Below are 19,527 nucleotides of genomic sequence, written 5' to 3'. Positions count from 1 at the left end.
TACGCTCTGATTTTCACATGAGAAAAATAGAATATTTGTTTTATGTGATGTAAATATACATCTTTTCATATGATATATTTCCTTTCCAGCTCATCAAAATAACATGTGAGATTTATGGGCAGGAAAGAAACATGAAGGAGATAAATACATTGAGGCAACTAGGAGACTTTCATACATGAGCCATATCCAAGAATAGCCACAACTAGATTAATGATACAATGATCCTGAGCTAAAAGCTTTTGGAAATCCTTATAACAATCATTAAAATAATAGTGTAAAACAGCAGATATCATAAATGAGAGTTATTAAAATGTACCACTAACTTTGAATTATTGTGATTACTGAGTGTATTTCTAAATGCAACTTATTCTTTTATTATTGCATGGGACAGAAAAGAGTATGGGTTTTTTGGTCATATTCATAATGGTAATTATTTAAAACAAGCAATCTTACTGTGTTTTCTCTAGAAGAAACAGACCAATCCACCCAAGAACCTTTCACAACTAAGATTCCACGAACAACTGAACTGGCAAAGACAACTCAGGGTAATCCTCTCCCCTACCTCTGGAGAATAACTTTTCCTTATTTGCTTTTAATCAGGAAAGAAATTTTCTTTCAGAATGTCATTTCTCATCACAGTGGATTACTTGATTTTTTTTGTCATTTTATAGGTGAAAGAAATCAGCCAAATCTGAATACTTATATGAATATCAGTTGAATGTAGGCAAGACCAGTTCTTTCACTGGCACTTACTTTTTTAAATGTATTGTTGACTACTTGATGCTTATAACTAAGAGTGGAAGATCCCATTTTTTCCACACATTTGACCTTCATTTGCCTCATTTTCCATATCTGATAAATAATAACTGTTGTCTTCCTCTTCCTGCTCCCTCTCTAACTTCCTCCTGGTCCTCCTCCTTCTCTTCTCTCCTTTTCTCACTTTCTCCAATCTTCCCCCATTTGATGAAATACATTAATAAGAAAAAAGCTATTAAAAAGAAAAATCATTTTTCAAAATTATGACAATATTTAAACATCCAGAGAAGTGATTTCCTACTTTTTATTTCTTCTCTGTGATTTTCTGCTTTTGGGGAAGTGAACTCGCCTACACAAAGCTCTATCTCATCTTCATGCACTCAGAAGTCTTTTCCTGTTTACACTTTTCTATCCTGCTATCCTACTTAGATTATAACACTTGTGGACTGCTAATACCCCTTTTGCCCATCTCTGCCTCTATCAGATGGTAGAAAGCCAAAAATAAGACCAAAACCAGCAAACATTTAGGGAGTTAGAACACAAATAAATGTATGTTGCCCATTATGAGTTCTAATTTGAGGGGGAAAGTTGGTGGGAGAAGTTTGATAATAAGAGGAAATGATAATGAAAGAAATCTCATTTTAAAGTACATGTGTCACTGGGGCAATATTTATTCCAAGTAAACGTGACTAAGAAAGACTATAGTAAAGGGCAGTTCCTCTAAATTTTCTAAATCTTTTTTACTTGTTTGTTTGGTTTAACTTTTTGTTACGTTTTAAACTTTTATTCAATTACTTCATTTAATTTTTGGTTGCTGTTAATTTATAATTACACACAGAAGTCTGAATTATAACATAATGACAGCCCTCTCACATCTCTATTACCAGCCTCAGCAATGAACAGATGTTCCGTTGTGATACATCCCTATTCCACCCTGATTTCTGTATGTTTATTATTTCATGTTTTTGCAAATCTCTTTAATTTCTGGCTTAAGAGAAGATAGCTGGATTCTCATAATCAATCTGTTTTTACCACAAAATACATAAATATTTACAACAAGCAGGATAAATAAAGACTTTCATTCCACACAGGTTGTGTTGCCAAATGAGAAAGATTTCAGCTTTTTAGAGATTTAAGGATTTCAGAATGAGGATAAAAGATCACAGGCCTGTTCTTTCCTCGTTTTGCCTTTTCCTACTTTAAAGAGAATATTGTGTCACCATTACTAGTATATATGGAATTTTAATTAAATTCCTTCAAAATATTGTATTAAATATAAATTTCACCTGTTATTGGGAGTATATCCATGATCTCATATCATTATATAAATTGTCTTAACATATTTGTATATGCTGACTTTTTTCTTATATCCTTAGCTCTTGTACTATGTTTAAAATTGAAACCCTCAAGGCCATATATTGTTTGGTGATGAGCTATATGAGTAAGTTACAACCTAAACTTAAATTATATTTAAGGTCTTTTATAAAAAAATTCTTTCTAGACTTAAATGAAGACTATGGAGAAAACTAAAACAAAAATTCAGATGCCATGGCTTTGAAATCATGTAGTGCTGATTATTTCTGTGGTCTACTCTCAATCTCTTTCCTGTCCAAAGTCTTAAAATTTATACATATTCTAGAATGAGACAAAAACTATGATTCTTATCTTTTTTAAGCAGAAGCAACCTAACATTCAAAGGGATTTATGTGGAAAGAAGAAATAGGCTAAATTAACAGGAAATCCCACCATTGCAAAAAAATTGATTATTTGCAATTTTTGGAAGAAAAAAATTGCAAATAATCATCAGGCACTTTAGGGTCTGTGAGAATTAATTTTTATGGTTATTATACTTGGGAAGGCCCAAAATAAACCTATAGAGAATTTCAGTGTGTGTCCGCTGTTGTTGGTTTGAAGTATGGCAAAATTCTGCTCATCACAGTCTTTACATTGGAAGTTTATAAATGAGCTACATTATAACCAATTTCACAGGCATACTTTTTTAACTTAGTAGGCAAGGCATTGCTGATTTATGGCTATATAAATATCCACTCAATATGTGAATAAAATCATTAAAACGATGTAATCTACTTACAAAGTTTGCAAGAAAAAATTTTTCCAAAAACATTACCAAGAAAGCTGGTGGCAGGAGGCAGTATGTGATAGGGAAGTGGGGACAGGAGAGCAGCATGGAATAGATGAATTCCAGGATGAATGCTTACCTTAAAACCTTAGGATGCATTAATATCTCAGCAGGTTCTCACAAGTTTGCCTGCATACAATGGTCACCCACTTATTCATTCATTCAGCAAGTCTTCATTAGGATGCCTTTCTGTGCAGGTCCTGGATAATTGGCCCAGGGATTATCTGAGTTCTTGCTCCTTGCTTGTCCTCTTTTGATAGGCAGGGCACCAGATGTCATTTTCTGTCATTTCTACAGCATTATGGATGACACTGAGTGAATACTTACTCGTTGCAGGTTCATGAGCAAAGACCATTTGATAGAGACCATATACGCCTACTCTTTCTTCTTTACCTACCTAAACATTCATTTCTCTTTTTACCTTTAAGATTGCTTGACTTCTTTAGCAAAATAATATTTCACAATGACTCTTCACTGAGAGATTAGATGGATGGATGGATGGACAGATGAACAGACAGATGGATGGCTTATGGGTTTATCATGCTAAGCAAACATCTGGTAAAATGAATGCTCTTGAAAAATAGGGACAAAATGATGACTAATCCTTAACACGTCTTACAGATGAACTACCTCATTCTATGTGCATCTTTAATTTTCAGTCATGTATATTTTCTTTGTTTTATTTTCCTTTAGCGTGAAGTCTATAATGCATAATGGGAATTTTCTGAACCTTCTTTATACGTCCATGCAAAGTGTATGAGTTGTTGGTCCCTAGGATGCTAAATCTCCATTCAGGAGGCTTTGGTCTGTTGGTTATTAAATATAAAGTGTTCCTCTGTTTCAGCACCACACAGATTTTATACTACTGTGAGGCCCAGAACATCTGACAAGCCACACATCAGACCTGGTAAGTTGTTTCTCTGATGACTTAAATAATCAGCAGGCAGGGGAAGATATGAAATGGACTGAAATAGCCAAATACACCAAAGGGGAACCCTTACGTTGCAATAAGAGATGTACAGAGACTCTGATCTGTGTGGATAAGTGGAAAGGTACTGATGAATCCATAAATGTGACAAGACTTGACTAAGGATTTTGAGGATAATCAGATGCAGAGATCACTATGAAATTTTATTGGTTTAAAAGTATTTAAAAATAGTGTTGGACAATTTTCCTGACAAAGAGGTTGCATAGAGTTAGCTATGACATGTTATTATTTAATACTTACTTTCAGATATTCTTTCTCTCTGAAGAAAAGATGGTCTCTTTTCAGCATAGGAAAGCTCTTGTTCTGGGAGAACATTTTTACTTGATTCCTTCAGAGAATAAAAATATCACAAGTTATAAACAGCAAAAATAGTTATATATTGGGAAATATGTTAAATTTACTAAATTCTCCAAAGGTCCTAGGATTACCCTCACTGGAGCTTGTTCAGAAAAAAAGTTAACTTGGAGGGGTTGATCTAGTTCATATAAATCACTTTTATGCTGAGGCACAAGTTGGACCAAACACTGGTGTTTTATTTTCTTTTTCTTTGTGATTCTAAGGACTCTTAAAGTTCCAAATGATGAAACCTGCTACGAATGAATGTTCTCGGGGAATGCATCTTTATAACAATAATTTTATATTATTTGGTTTATGTAGAGTCCATATATTTTGTTATAATTTTCCAACTTCTAAAGATAATTGGGCACAGAAATCTTCTATAACCATGTGTATTTCTCTCTGACTTTGTGTGTCATGATAGGTGTTGAGAGCTTAATGTGAGACTGGTTATATTAAACATTTCTAAAAACTAAGTAGTAACAATCATGGCTAATAATGACCGAGCACTGGCCATGTGCCCTGTGAGGTACAGTTGAGGAAGCTGAGGCACACAGAGGAACTAGAAAGTGGATCAAAAGATGAGCAGTATGGCTCCAGAGCTTCTCACATAAGCACAGTACACTTAGTGCTCCTCCTTAAAGAATCTTCTAAATGGGTTATAAAATAGGTCACCTCTCAAGGCTTTGGTAAGGCTATGACTTTCTCCCAAGCAGGAAAGAAAGTGAAATGGTTTCATCAAGTTCTGTGCTTGGCAATGGACTTTGTTAAAGGACTAGTATAATGAAACCTCTGTACCTAGGGATTCCCACGAAAGGATGTGGAAAGACTCCAACTTATGAATGGAGGCCTTGACAAATACACTTCAGATTTTGGTTTTTCATTAGACATATGTAGTCCTGATCTTTCTTCAGTTCCATTTTGGAATGTATCTAATGCCTATAAATGAAACAAGATCTTTCCCACTTCGGATTATAAATTCCCTTGCCAGTTACTTTTCAAGTCAAGTATTGAAGCCCAGTGATCACCTCAGAATACAAATTCAGGTCTCTATTTTCAAATTCAAGTCTATTATTTTTATACAAGACTGTGGTTTCTATATTCTGAATAATATTTTTGGTAAGTCATCTTTTTTATTGCCTAAATGACTTTCAATTCTCTGAGAAATTTTGTTTTTCTTGGCTGCAAACTTTCAATAAGAAAATGAACTATTTATATCCCACTTTATTTTAGTTCTGAATAGGACAACTACAAGACCTACTAGGCCCAAACTCAGTGGGATGCCCAGTGGGAATGGAGTGGGAACAGGTAATAGTCACAAATGTATTTCCTTTTTATCCTGTCAAAACTATAAGTGTTACTTAATTTTCATGATATTGCTGAATTCACATTTTAATTTCCTTTTTACCAGTTTTTAAAGTTCTTAGTAACTCTGTAACTGAAAATTATAACTCATTCCAAAATCAAAACTTCAAATGTCTCTAAAAATAGTGGAGACTTTTTCACTTTTCTAAACCTAGTCTACTAGTTACTATATATAATCTTGCTTCTGAAAACGATCCTGATTAAGAATAAATTGAGTGAAAACACTAAAAATAGCTATTTCCCCTAATTTCAAAATGCTTTTTCTACACAGACTAGTCTTTGAACTGTAATTAGTTGGTTTTTAAGTTTATAATTTAACAAGTACCATTAAAATTTTTTTTTGAATAACTGCATCTGTTAGCAATCTGGAATATGAAATTTAAACAACAAATATTTAATCAGAGCAATTCGCATCTGGTTACCCTGGTAACAGTCACTAATGTTTTCAAATCATTCATCTTAAATAACATAGCTCTAATCTAATCAGCTCTGGGAGTAAGTATTATGCTAGAAAAACTAGGACACTGATCTAATAAATATTCAAACACCCAACTTCATGGATAAATGGTAGTTATTTAGATGCCTTAACATAGAATTGTATCATTCCCTTTAAATATTTTTGGTAGTATAAATCTTGTGTTTGCTTAGGTAAAAAAAAATTAAAATTTATTTAATGTATATATATCTGATGAACCCATGACAGTTCTCTAATGAAAAAGAGATGTGAATAATACCTAGAGATATTTAGTCTACAAATTATTTAGCTTTAAGAATGTGCTTTTTGTACTTGATTATTACAGTCTCTGAATTTCTAGGAATTCACTTATCTTCAAACCAAATAATGAGGCCAATACTATAAATTCATGACTTATGAAAAGCAAGAAAGCATCTCAATATCTATTTGTGCTCAGCTACTCTTTTCATTCTTCCCAACTGTGGGATTAGATGGTGCACAATTTTTCAGATTGACATAAGCAATCTGGCTGTAAACGGAGCCACCTTCTCTCAGATCCTTTTGGGAGGAAGGCAGGTATAAATTGTTTAATATTCAAATAATTCCTTGGAAGTTGCATAAGTAAAAATAAAAGCACTTAGATGTCAACCAAGCAAATGAAAGAACAAGTAAAGTAGCTGTGATCACACTTGAAAGCTACTAACCTTCACTATAATACTGATTCTTATTAGGAGCATGCAATTATCTCTCAGGGAAACAAACCATTATTATATTTTAGCTTATCAACAATATAAATATTCTTCCAAAGCCCACTTGTATTACAAATGGATATCTATTACCTTCTTATATACATAAAGTCAACTTTATAATAATGTATCCAACTTAGCTTTGGAAGAATAATATAGCAGGGCTTTTCAATTTAATTTGTCAATTGTTGGGAGAAATTGGGCTGGTGGGCACAGGTAGACAAAGCTGAGCTCACTGTTTCCTCTTTCTTTACTCCACCTCCATCCCCAAACAAAATTTTTTGTGCCTGGTCTATATTCTTTTATTTGTTGATTGGGATCCCCTGTCAAGGAAGGACTTGCTGCCTGCCTGCAGGGAGTGAGGTCAGCAGACGGCACCCAGCTATCATCTCCCTCAGAGTAAGCTTCAATCAGAGAGCACTGAATGGAGATCTGGGCAGTACATCTCCATGTCAGCCACAGTAATTTATAGCAACCAAATGGAATTCATCCTAGGAATGCAAGGTTGGCTCAACACTCAAACAAATTAGTGTAATTCACCATGTAACAGAATAAAGAAGAAAAATCATATGATTATCCAATTATATGCACAAAACAACCTAGACAAAATTATAAATTCATCCCCAATGAAAGCTCTCAGGAAATTAAGAATAAAAGGAATTTTCCTCAATCTGATAAAGGGCATCTGTGAAAAAGCTACAACTGCCAAAATTCACACCAGCAGTAGTTGTGGCCAAGTGGTTAAGGCAATAGACTAGAAAAAGCTTCAACTAACACTGTACTTAATGGTGAAAGACGAAACACTTTTCTCCTAAGATGGAGAGTACAGCAGGGATTTCTATTTTCACCACTTCTATTGAATATAGTAGTGAATGTTTAGCCAATGCAGTAGGCAAGAAAAGAAGTAAATGGCATAAAATTCAGAAATTATAGATAACATGATCATCTATGTAGCATATTATTATGGAAAACAACAGCTCTCAGATATTTGCCTAGAGAATACTATTTTCAGAAATTGGTGAGGAAAAAATGTTTTAAAATCTCTCCTCTCCAGGTTGTAGACTTACCTTAGTCCACCTTCCTTTGATTCTGCATAGTTTTGATCAGACTTCTTTATAGAAATGCAGCTGTTCACAAAAGTTTATTTTCTTCTCTGACACAATTCTACTGTCTCATCCACACTTTCAGCCTCTGTTGACTCTTTTAATGCATCATTTTTGTGTTAAATGGTTTCATGTTCAGCTTTGACATCTTACTCAGAATATTTATCTTTATTATCCATCTCACATTTTCCTATAGTTTTTCTTGCTGAAGTTTTCAACTCAGATATTTCACATTTTAAAAAATTAGTTAATAAAGGAAGTGTTTGCGATCTATAGGACATATTCTTTTTAATTTTATTTTTTAAAATTTTTCAATGGTTTTTGGGTTTTGTTACATGGATAAACATGAATGGTTTTTTGTTACATGGATGAATTATATAGTGGTGAATTTGAGATTTTAGTGCACTCATTACCTGAGTAGTGTACACTGTACCTAATATGTTGTAGTTTTTTATCCCTAGCTTCCTCTCACCCTCCCCCTTCTGGGTATCTAAAGTTCGGTATATCACTCTGTATGCCTTTATGTACTTACAGCTTACCTCCCACTTTTAAGTGAGAACATATAGTTTTTGGTTTTCCACTCCTGAGTTACTTCACTTAGAATAATGGTCTCTAGATCCATCCAAATTGCTGCAAAAGACGTTATCATGTTCCTTTTTTATCACTGAGTAGTATTCCATGGTGTATATATACCAAACATTTTCTTTATCTACTTATTAGTCAATGGTCACTTAAGTTGGTTCCATATCTTTGCAATTGTGAATTGTGCTGCAATAAACATACATGTGCATGTATATTTTTCATATAATGACTTATTTTCCTCTAAGTAGATACCCAGTAGTAGTGTTGCTGGGTTGAATGGTAGTTCTACTATTAGTTCTTTAAGGAATCTCCCAACTCTTTTCTGTAGAGGTTGTACTAATTTACATTCCCACCAGCGATGTATAAGTGGTCCCTTTTCCCTACATCCACGCCATCTCATCTATTGTTTTTTGACTTTTGATAATGGCCATTCTTGCAGCAGAAAGGTGGTATCTCATTGTGGTTTTAATTTGTAGTTCCTATAGGACATGTTCTTTACGGTCTTAGACCACCTAAGGTTGTGCCCTTGAAAGACTTAAAAAAGGAAAAACAGATTCTGAGGCCTAAAGACTACAGACCTTTGACTGTTGAGGTCTCTATAAAAATCTTGTGATTCTGTAAGCCCCAGGAATATCTTGAGCTCAGTATTTTATATGTTATTTCACTCATTTTAGATAATTTCCCTGATGTATGTGTATTTTATACATGTATGTATAGATAGACACTGCTGTACCCCAAGGTTAGAAAGTAGCCTGCAGAGGTTGAGGTCTAAAGTGGGTCATTTTTCTAGCATTCTGCTTTTCCATGGTTTCCAGAGACGTGTCCCAGCTTAGCTGATGTGTCCTACCTATTAAAATTTCCTTGAGACCTGCCTACAGAGATGCTACAAGCCATGCACACACCAGGCCAAGGGATTGTGCAAACTACAGCCCCACAGGCCAAATCTGGCTTGCTGCCTGTTTCTGTAAATAAAGTTTTATTGGAAACACATCTACGTTTCACACTGTGCTATGTACAATGTGTACTGTGTACAAAGGTACTTATACAGTACTATGGCAGAGTTGAATCGTTGTGACAGAGACAGTATGGCCCACAAAGGTGAAAATATTTATTGTCTAGCATGGGGTTGGCAGACTGTTTCTGTAAAGGATAAATGTTTTCAACTCTGTGGGCAAAACAGTCTCTTTCACAGATATTTAATTCTGCCATTGTGCTGTGAAAGCAAGTATAGAAAAGGTTTGCCAATCCCAGTGCTAGACAATCTCTCTGACTTTCTCCCTGAGGGAAGTTGTGCAGCTATTTTTTCATTCAACCAACGTTTATTGAAAGCCCATTATGTACTAGGCAAAGTGTAATTCTGAAACCACCTTGGCACATATGATTTGGCAGATATTGTTAAATACTTGAACCCTAGACTCCTTTCTCTACACCCTAATGAGGGAACCACAATTTACTGCCCCCACGTGAGTGTGCTGCACGATAATCCAGTCCCCTCAGGCTGAGGAATGTGTTTTTCTGGGCTGTAACTAAATCTTCCAGCCTGCTGGCTCCCTGCCCGTGGCTTTTTAGCCAGGTGCTAAGATTTGGGACAAGAGTGCAGAAACCAATCATCCATAAATATCACCCCTTTTTGATCACAGGGAATGAAGTCACTGGTACATTTAAGAACCGATTTCCAGTTTACTGTTTGTTTGCAAAGTTTTTGTTACCATGGTTAAAAATACCCGAATTGTTACTTCATTTTGGATGATAAATTGCTGAGGGGTGAACTATGTAAATCCAGAGATTTTTGTAGGACTCTTATATGGCAGCTGGGGGCTCATTCTGAGGCTCAAGTCTTGATGCTTACAGAGCTGACTCTGCCCTTTAGAAGATGTGTTGGTTAATCCTGCCTGAGGGAAAAAGAAGTCAGGTCACAGCTTGGGCCAGACTGTCTAATTGGGTGCCAATTCCTGAGAATTCATTCTTTACAGTATCTCTTACTGATTTTCTCCTTTCTCTTACTGATTTTCTCCTTTCTCTTCCCATTCCCTCTCTGCTACCTTTGGCCTTCATTTGCTCTCCTCTGACTCAAGGCAAGAGATGTTCACTAATCTCTCCAGTTCTGGCCCGGGTGAAATGCCTCAACAGCAGCTAGGTGCAGGAGAGCAAGTCCAGAATGAGAGCTCAGTCTCCTGCCCCCAGATCTTTCCACTGAGCCACACAGCTGCCTTTTGCATGGCCCTTCCCAATGCTTTCAGGCACCACTGGCTTCTGTCCATTTCTAAAGGCTGAAGAAAGTCCAGTTTTGCAGCTGATTCTCTATTTGATTTGGGAACTTATGTCTAAGGATCATAAGAATATGATGCCTCTGTCTCCACCTACATAGAAAATGGCTCATTTCTTCCAGTTTCTCCCTGGATAAAAAAAAAAGAGGGCAAGGAAATTTGTATCTTTGGTCTTACGTATAATGTAACTCTGCAAAATTTGGATTCTCTTCAGAGCTCCTAGATTTCTAACCTACCAGCCCCTGTGACTTGGTGGATTTGCATATGCCTGGTCAGCGACTGCTGGCAGCCTTGGACTACCTCCTGAGTCCCACACACCCATGGCATGGCTGGATAACACATGCTTGCCAGCTATGGCCATTTAGCCCTCACACAGTGGTGGCAGCTCAAGCCACCCAAGAGACAGAGTAGAGGGCTCTGGGAATGTATTCACTCAGAGTTACTATGAGGAATAGCAGGAAGAAAATGATCAGAGGACAGTAAGTACTCTGTTCTTTGCCTCTTAGTGCTGAAGAGATAGGCTTTGGATCCTGGCATATGTAGGCCTGAATCCCACTGCTTCCTAGCTGTGAGACCTTGGACAAATTGCTTAATCTCCCCTTGCCTTGGATTTTCTCATCTGTGGGATGTGGATTATATTCCACACACAGAGGGTTTTAAGGATTAAGTCAAGTCATGAATATGTAAGGCACTTGCACAGTATTGGATCAAGATACTTTGTTTTTCAAGGGCAGGAAGATTTGGAAAAGGGCTGTAAAGAAGGGTCTACTCAAGACAGCCTACTAGCCTTCTAGGGTATATAAAACTTTGTGTTACACTGGAGAAATTGTGGTAAACCAAACATCGGCAAGCCAAGTTACCCCAGTGACCCCCATGCAGGTATTCTTCAATTCCCTATGCTGTTCACAGAGTAACCACTCAAATGAGCCATTTCCCTTCCCCACTACCCCTGACAGTGAGACATAGGAGGAAGACTAATGAACCATTTGCCTGTGGCCTGTCTATGAGATTAGTCACAAAAGTCATTGCCCCCAGAAACATTTCTTTCCTATCACAAATAAGTTTAATTCATGATTCCATATGTAATTTTCTCCATGATTTTATGTGTTTTATCTCTTACTCAAGCAGCAGAGGATGTGGGATTGCAATATTAGGTTCATCCCCTGAATATCATAAATTAATGTGAAAATGTCATCTTATTTTCGGGAGGCAAAGCTTCTGTTGTATTTAATATATCTGCCCACACATTAAATGAGATCAGGTATATAATGTCCCCAAACAGTTTCTGGAACACAGTGAGTCCTCAAAACAGGGTTGTTGTCATTGTTAATGTACTAACTAGTATATTAATGTAAACATTGCACTCCTATTCTTAATATGTAAATTACAGTCAGGTCCTCAAAGTAGTATGAATTCTTTTTTAGGACAGGTCATTATTTCTGAAGTGATTTTTATTGTTTAAATTCTAAACATGTCTGTTTCTATTCTTTTATAATGAAGACTGTCACCCAAACCAAGGAAGATTATTTTATATTATCAAAGAATAATTTTTAAAATACGACGAAAACCTAATTAGTTCCCTTTGGGATTGCTACCCAAAGTCCAAGCCTGAGTATTTAGGCAAATGGCTAGTAATAACCACAAGATTATTGAGGTGCTTAGGAGACAAAATATCACACAAAGTAATTTTCAAATCAGTTTCTTTCAAACAGTAATTTTGAGTTAGAGGCCTGCCCAGGGCTAATTTACAAATCCCAAAAGATCATTTGTGGTCTCAATAGCCTCATAGCCAATGCCACTCCAGGAATAATTTTAAAGTCAATTCATTAAGTATAAATCCAAGCACATTGGAATTCTAAGGTGTATGTGTGTGGGTTTTTTTTAATGGGCATAGAGGGATTGGAAGAAAAAAAAATTTTTTTGAATTACAAAATGTACTGATGAATATTGGCAAAAGGTGGCCAGTTACCATAAATGAAATCCCACCTGGTGAGGCAATACCACCCAGTAAGGCAGTGCAGGATGAGTTTCATGAAAGATTTGGACAAAACCACAATTTACCATGAAATGCTAATTCTACAGAGAAAACATCACAACTAGTGAATGTAGGGTTTTTATTTTTTTCTATAGCCAGATAGTAGAAGCCCGTTAAAATGTCTTGGCATAAAAACACCAATGCTCCTGCTCTGCAAAGAATGTACGTTATTACTGGCAACTCTACCAAGTTTCCATGGAACATTTTTGCTATATGTTTATTCCCTTTCATTATCTCTGCTCATAGGGGTCAAGCAAGCACCCAGGCCATCAGGTGCTGGTAGAAATGTATCAGCGGACTCTACCCACCCCACTAAAAAGCCAGGTAAGTAATAACATGCTGACTTTTATGACAGCTTAGCTCTGAAACTTGGATGGTAACTGCAGTATCAGTCCTTGTGGCAAAAACAGCAACATCCACACAGCCCCCAAAGTATCAGAACCACGCACACAGTGCATGGGTATTGTTAGGAAAACATTTGGAATATTATCTTTGGAGGAATTAAAAGTGCTCTGTGCACAAATTAAGTATTAATAGGAACTTCTGATGTGATACTAACTTAATCATTACTTGCTATAATGTTCTGAGGGACCATAATGGACAAATGCTGCAGAATCACTGTGGTTTCTAGTTTTTATCATGTTTTAAGTTTTGCTCTTGTGTAATTTATTACAATTTTTTTTGCCTGATATTACTTATGTTCCTGATTTAAGAGTATGATCTATGTAATAGGCCAAAAGTATGAATCTGGTGACTCAGAATACCTTTGGATTGAATAAGGACTTTTATTAATGTCAACTACCAGTACACTCCTGAACACATAGAGAGAGAGTGTGTCTTTCTCTTACTAGTATACCAGGCATTTTCCTGGATTAACAATTTTTCTTGAAGATTTTAAAACCAACATATGTTATGCCAAAAAAAGATATAAATTGTTTAACTATAGCACAGACTTAAAATGTGGGTTAAAGCAGACTTCTCCAAGCACCTTTGACCTCACCAACCTTTCTGCAAATTATAAAAAGGTGCCTGTTTACCCCACCCTTTAGGCAGACAATGAGAAAAACAATGCCCTTCCTCTTGGCTGGCGCCTTGCATGAGAGCTCATAAGTGGATGAGCAGAGCAGGTGCTAAGCTTTGTCCCCCACTTACACCTCCTGGGCCAAGTGTCTTTGTGTGGTACACAACTACCACAACTGTTCACAGTGAGCCTGCTCCCTACAGATACAGACTTGTTTCAGCTATCAGGGTTACCTCGATGTAGTCTTTCAGAAGTTCTAAAGGGTTTTAATTATAATTACATAATAGAGCTGAGAATGGATCAAAACACCCACAAAAGGAGAAATTTTATGCTTTAACAATTTAAAACTAAAATGGTATAAGAAATTGTAGGCTCAAAATAAAAGGCAGCTTGGGATAATGAAGTTCAGAAGTGCTTCTGTTAAGTCTACATGGAAAATGAAAGATGTTAAATTCTATGCGTGTTTATAGCCTTTCAAAAAGTAGATATACCTGTGTACAGTCATCTCTTGGTATCTATGGGGGATCGGTCCCAGGATTTTCCTCAGATACTAAAATCTGAGGATGCTCAAATCCCTTATATAAAATCATATAGTGTTTGCATATAACCCATGCACATCTTCCCATATACTTAAATCTTCCATTATAATACCTAATGCAATATAAATAATTGTTATATTTTGTGTTTTGCTGTTGTTGTATTGTTATTTTTATTGTGGTTTTTAAAAAAATTTTCCATCCACAGTTGTTTGAATTAACTGATGGGGAACCCACAGATATGAAGGGCCCGACTGTATATTCATCTATAATGAGGATATGTTTTCTATATACTAAAGTGCGTTGTTGTCCCTGGGGACATTACCAACATTAATTTATAGGAATATCTGAATATATTTGTGTGCACTTTTCTGTAGAATCTATTCTCTGTCATCCAACTGCTAATTATCAAACATTATTTTTTATTTTTAAAAACCCTGTTTTTTTCAATAATGAATCTTTATGACGGCTTTATCTAAAATACAATCTCTTATCCACAATCCCAGGGACTCGCCGCCCACCCTTGCCACCCAGACCTACACCCCCACGAAGAAAACCTTTACCACCAAATAATGTCACTGGAAAGCCGGGAAGTGCAGGTACGTTAGTCATGTACCTTCCTTCTCCCGCCATGATTTCGGTTTTACTAGCCAACATAAGCTCTTCTTGGTGTGCTAGCAACAGGCACACTATTGATGTGTGTGACACGTTTGTGTTGGCCCTGAAGACTAGACACTGTAAATGATGGCTTTCAGGACTTACAACCTGATTCTTGGACTGAAAGAAGGAAACCATCCCTCTGCATCTAGGCAAGTTTGCTTCTTAGATGTCTGAGTGCTTGGAGCCTAGATTGAAGCTGACTCAGACCCTTCAACAAATGGATTATTTTGGACAAGATGCTGTACATTGCCAAGGCCCCAGGAATAATAGATGTGATGACTTGTCATTGACTTATCATTCTGTCTCCTGAAATAAAATTCTGTATGTCCCACTGAAAGCTCTCCTATCCAACAGCCTTCATGCCAGGCCTGGTATTATGGTGCTCAGGGGAAGATCTGGGACTAAAATATTCAGGGTGACGGAAAGGCCTAGCCTGTGCAACAATACAGGAATATGTTTTGGAGGCAAGCTGCCTCTTACCTCCATGCCTGGGCACACACATTCCTCCTCCCTATAGAATGACCCTCTCCAGGCTTGGGATACTCAGAGTTCATCCTTTTCTTTAAAAACCTTCCCTAACTCCTCAAGGTAGTCTTGGCACTGCTTCTCTGTTCTTGTCCTTGACATACCCCTCTGTTAGAGCAAAGAGAAAATTGTGTCAGACCTGTTTGTTTGCATACTTTTCTTCCCCAATAGACTGTGAGCTCTGTGATGACAAAGTCCTTGGTTTTTTTTCTCTGAATTCCCAGAACCAAATCCAGTGCTTAGCACGTAGAGGATATTTGATTAGTAATAACAAAGTGAATAAAGGAATGAAATTGAGTCAGTAAAATTGACCTAGTTCAGATGGAAGCTTTACCTCATACTGAGGGTTCTTCACCCAGGACCTGCCAGCAAATTTCAGCATGTTCCCCATCTTTCCTCCCTCTCTCCAGAACACTACTTCCTAAATATTTTGTAGGTGGAATTGGGATAAAAGTGTTAAAACAGCTGTGAAGGATGAAACTGATGAGGATCGCCATGAAAGGGAGTGGATGTCACTGTTCTCACAGGATGAAAGGAGGCTGTTGTGATGGAGCTTGTAGGACGTCCCATGTGCACAGTGAATTCTAGGTCATTTTCCCATGGGCTGAAGGAGGAAGCAGCCTCCCATCCATACCTCTGGTGCCTTCCTGAGTCAAGGCCCAGTGACATGGCCTTGCTAGGAGACCGGGTTTCCCCATTTACTGTAACCTGGGGCAGCTGTGACTTGAGCTCCAGCAGCTTGCAGATCAGACTGGATGAGCCACAGGGTGATGCCTGAGTGTGCCACTTGGGGGCCCCCTCCAGAGCAATGCTGTGAGGCTGTGTGCCTTAAGGAGCTGTTTGATGGCCTTCTTGCCTGCCATATAAACCCTTGTTCTCTCCTGTCAGTAAACATAGCTTTGGTACAGCCCACCAAGCCTGAAGAAGAACTGTAAATACATTCCACTTCTGAGATGAACCCTAGTCCCTGCTCTCCACCCTCACCCTCCACCATTCACCTCTAACTCAAGGGAAATGGCTGCACTGAGGAGCCAAACCATAATTGAGGGCACTGGTACAGATTTGGCCTGATTAGCATCACAGAAAGTGTATCTTGAATTCCAGTCCAATGTCCTGGAGTCCTCTGAGGCTCTCTCACATGTGTCTGTGAACACAGTCTGGGGCTGCCACCATGTGACATGTGCCACTTGCCCTCAATCTCCAGATCCACCCAGGCTTCTGAGTCCCACTCTCCTCACCAGAATGAAAATGCTATGCTATGCCAGCATTTCCTGTTGTCTCTGTCAACTCTGGAAAGCCCTTGTGGACTGCAGTGCAACTTCTCTTGGGTTTTGCTTGACCTCTTATTGTGGCTCATACTCACTAGGGTCAGGAACATGCATCCCTGGAGGCCAGGTCAGAGGCCCATCTGACTACTCAGCCCTGATTCCATGCTGGGTCATAGTCCTTGGGTCAGGCTTGTATCCCTTGACTCTCTATTGCCCAAAAGTGACTCCTTCTCCCAGGTGGAACATAAAATTCAATCCAGTCTCCTTTCGACTCCAAACACCCAGACTTGCCTGGACCTTGGGATGGATCCAGTTTTAGGGACTTATAAGTGTTTTAAGAGTGGAGGAGTCACTGTTGAATATAGCAATCAGGGTAGCACTTTACTGGCCACCAGGCCAGAATCATGGACATTAACCCTAGGAATCTTTTTCTTTCTTCTCTAGCCATCTTCCATGCCTGCCACTGAGTCTCCCTGAGAGCTCTCATGTTCACCCCTTACATCCTGTCCCACTGCCTTTGCTGTAGTTGACCTTCCTTTCTCTTGCCTACACAAGTGACTCAGTACCTAAAAATAACATCCAAATCCATGGTATTCAACTTCTTTCATGATCTGCCCTTCCTTGCCCTTCCACTCTCAGCTCTTATTGTACCCCTTCAAGTTAAACACACCAGGCTGTTGCATGCTTCCCTGACATGTTTCTTGTTATAACCTCTGTCTATAATACCGCTCTTGTCTCTACCTACCAATAACTTCTCCTCTATTGGCACATCCTCTGTGAAGGCATTTCTCTGCCCACTCCAACCCGACAACCCTCCATCTTTCCTCACAGACATAACCACTCCCTCTTCTTACGCGCCCCCTCTGTGATGTTATCTAGTACTTTTTCACAATGTCTATAATAATGCTCTGATATACTTGGCTCATACATCTATCTCCACCAAGAATCAGGTCTTGTTTTCTCTCCAAGCCTGGTCTATAGTGCCAAGCCACATGGTCAGTGCTTAAAAATATTTACGGAATAAATAAATGTTTATAGGAAACTTGGCAGTGTTCCTATAAAGCCTGACTACTTTGGCTCTACTTTACAGGAATCATTTCATCAGGCCCAATAACTATACCACCCCTGAGGTCAACACTCAGGCCTACTGGAACTCCCTTGGAGAGAATAGTGACAGATATAAAGCAACCAACAGTTCCTGCCTCTGGAGAAGAACTGGGTTCGTATGGCCATCAGTTCTCACTGGATACTTAGCTGTGAGGTGCAAAAGATTTTAAATGTTGGTGGGGATGGGTGAGTCTCAGTTTGAGGTCTTCTATTTTACTCCATTTTATGATTAATATGGTTGTTTTTTATTTTAAAATTATACTTATTTTCAACACTCCCTTATAGAGTATTATCCTTCCCTTAGCACACATAGAAGAAACTGCGTAACTTTGGTTCATAAAAAGATCTAGACTACCTAATGCTACTACTAAATCACATTATTACCAACTACACATATCTTAAGTTATTAGTGCATATTAACCACTTGGTTATAATTTGTAATTCATTACTCACACTATAGAACACCTTGCAGCAGGACACAACTAATGGCCTTATATTGTGGATGAATATGTATAATTTTAAAAAATCAAAACTGCAAGCAGTTTACAAGAAGAAATATTGAATATCTTTAGTCTACAACTTTTTCATTGTATTGTGAAGCTTTTTTATCTTTTGCCAAAACTGTTCATTATTTTCCATTCTCAGAAAATATAACTGACTTTAGCTCAAGCCCAACAAGAGAAACTGATCCTCTTGGGAAGCCAAGATTCAAAGGTATGTATGACTGGCTGTGAATCTCACATTTGAAAAGGCCATTTTTGGTAGGTGTATCAGTCAGTTATTGCTGTCTAAAAAACCACAAACCTTAGTAGCCTATTATAATAATAAGGATTTATTTTTCATGTGTCTGCAAGTCAACTGGGTGTCAGCTGATCTAGGATGTGTTTAGCTTAGTGGTTCTGCTTCTAGCAGCAGGTACAGCTAGGCCTCTTGTGGGTTGGACTCAGGTCCACCCACATGTGTTTACTCTGATTCCTAGGATGAACAACCAACAGTGACCCAGGGGAAGCCATTTTCATAACAATGCAAAATCAAGAAAGGGGGTGTCCAAGTGCAAAACCACATTTAAAGCTCCTTTTTGTGTCATATCTACCAATATCCATTGGCCAAAAAATGTCACACAGCCAAGATCAAATCAAGGATTGGGGAAGAATACTTCTCCTGTGGACATAAAGAATAGTTTTGAACAACAATCTACCACAGTAGGAGAGATACAATATGACATAGAGCCCTTTTTTTTTCTGAAATGTAACATTTGATGAATTTTAATATATGTATACACCCATGAGACCATCATCACAATCAAGATAATAACCCATATATAACTTCCAAAAGTTTCATCATGTATCTTTGCAATCCCTTTCTCTTATTCCTCCCACTCAACCCCCCAGTGCCTACGTGACAACAGGCCTGCCATACTATAGTATGTACTTTATGAAATTTTATATAAATGAAAACATACAGCATGAACTCTTTTTGTTGTCAAGCTTCTTTTATCAGCATAAATATTTGGAGATTTGTCTGTGTTGCTGCATGTATATCAGTAGTCCATTCCTTTTTATTGCTGACTAGCATTCTATTATTTGGATATTCAATAATTTGTTTATTTAGTAAATGCATTCGTGGCATTGGTATTTC

The 19,527-nt window shown here is 37.6% G+C and overlaps 1 protein-coding gene across 7 annotated transcripts in view; it reads left to right on the top strand.

Annotated features, from left to right (window-relative positions):
* The window catches only part of ABI3BP (ABI family member 3 binding protein), a 244,470-nt gene that overhangs the window by 200,629 nt on the left and 24,314 nt on the right, over positions 1-19,527 (top strand). For 6 of the 7 annotated variants that reach the window (XM_034957020.3, XM_034957021.3, XM_034957019.3 and 3 more), the window contains 7 exons: positions 468-545; positions 3,741-3,803; positions 5,454-5,528; positions 13,019-13,096; positions 14,836-14,928; positions 17,873-18,001; positions 18,535-18,603. In XM_034957020.3, coding sequence (XP_034812911.2) covers positions 468-545; positions 3,741-3,803; positions 5,454-5,528; positions 13,019-13,096; positions 14,836-14,928; positions 17,873-18,001; positions 18,535-18,603 — 585 coding nt within the window. The remainder of the gene's footprint in view (positions 1-467; positions 546-3,740; positions 3,804-5,453; positions 5,529-13,018; positions 13,097-14,835; positions 14,929-17,872; positions 18,002-18,534; positions 18,604-19,527) is intronic. The other variant, XM_063602876.1, reaches the window with a different exon arrangement.

The sequence above is a fragment of the Pan paniscus genome, chromosome 2 (genome assembly GCF_029289425.2).
Source record: "Pan paniscus chromosome 2, NHGRI_mPanPan1-v2.0_pri, whole genome shotgun sequence".
Lineage (NCBI taxonomy): Eukaryota > Metazoa > Chordata > Mammalia > Primates > Hominidae > Pan > Pan paniscus.
The sequence above is the reverse complement of the archived record's forward strand: the minus strand, read 5'-3'. Positions and strand labels throughout refer to the sequence as shown.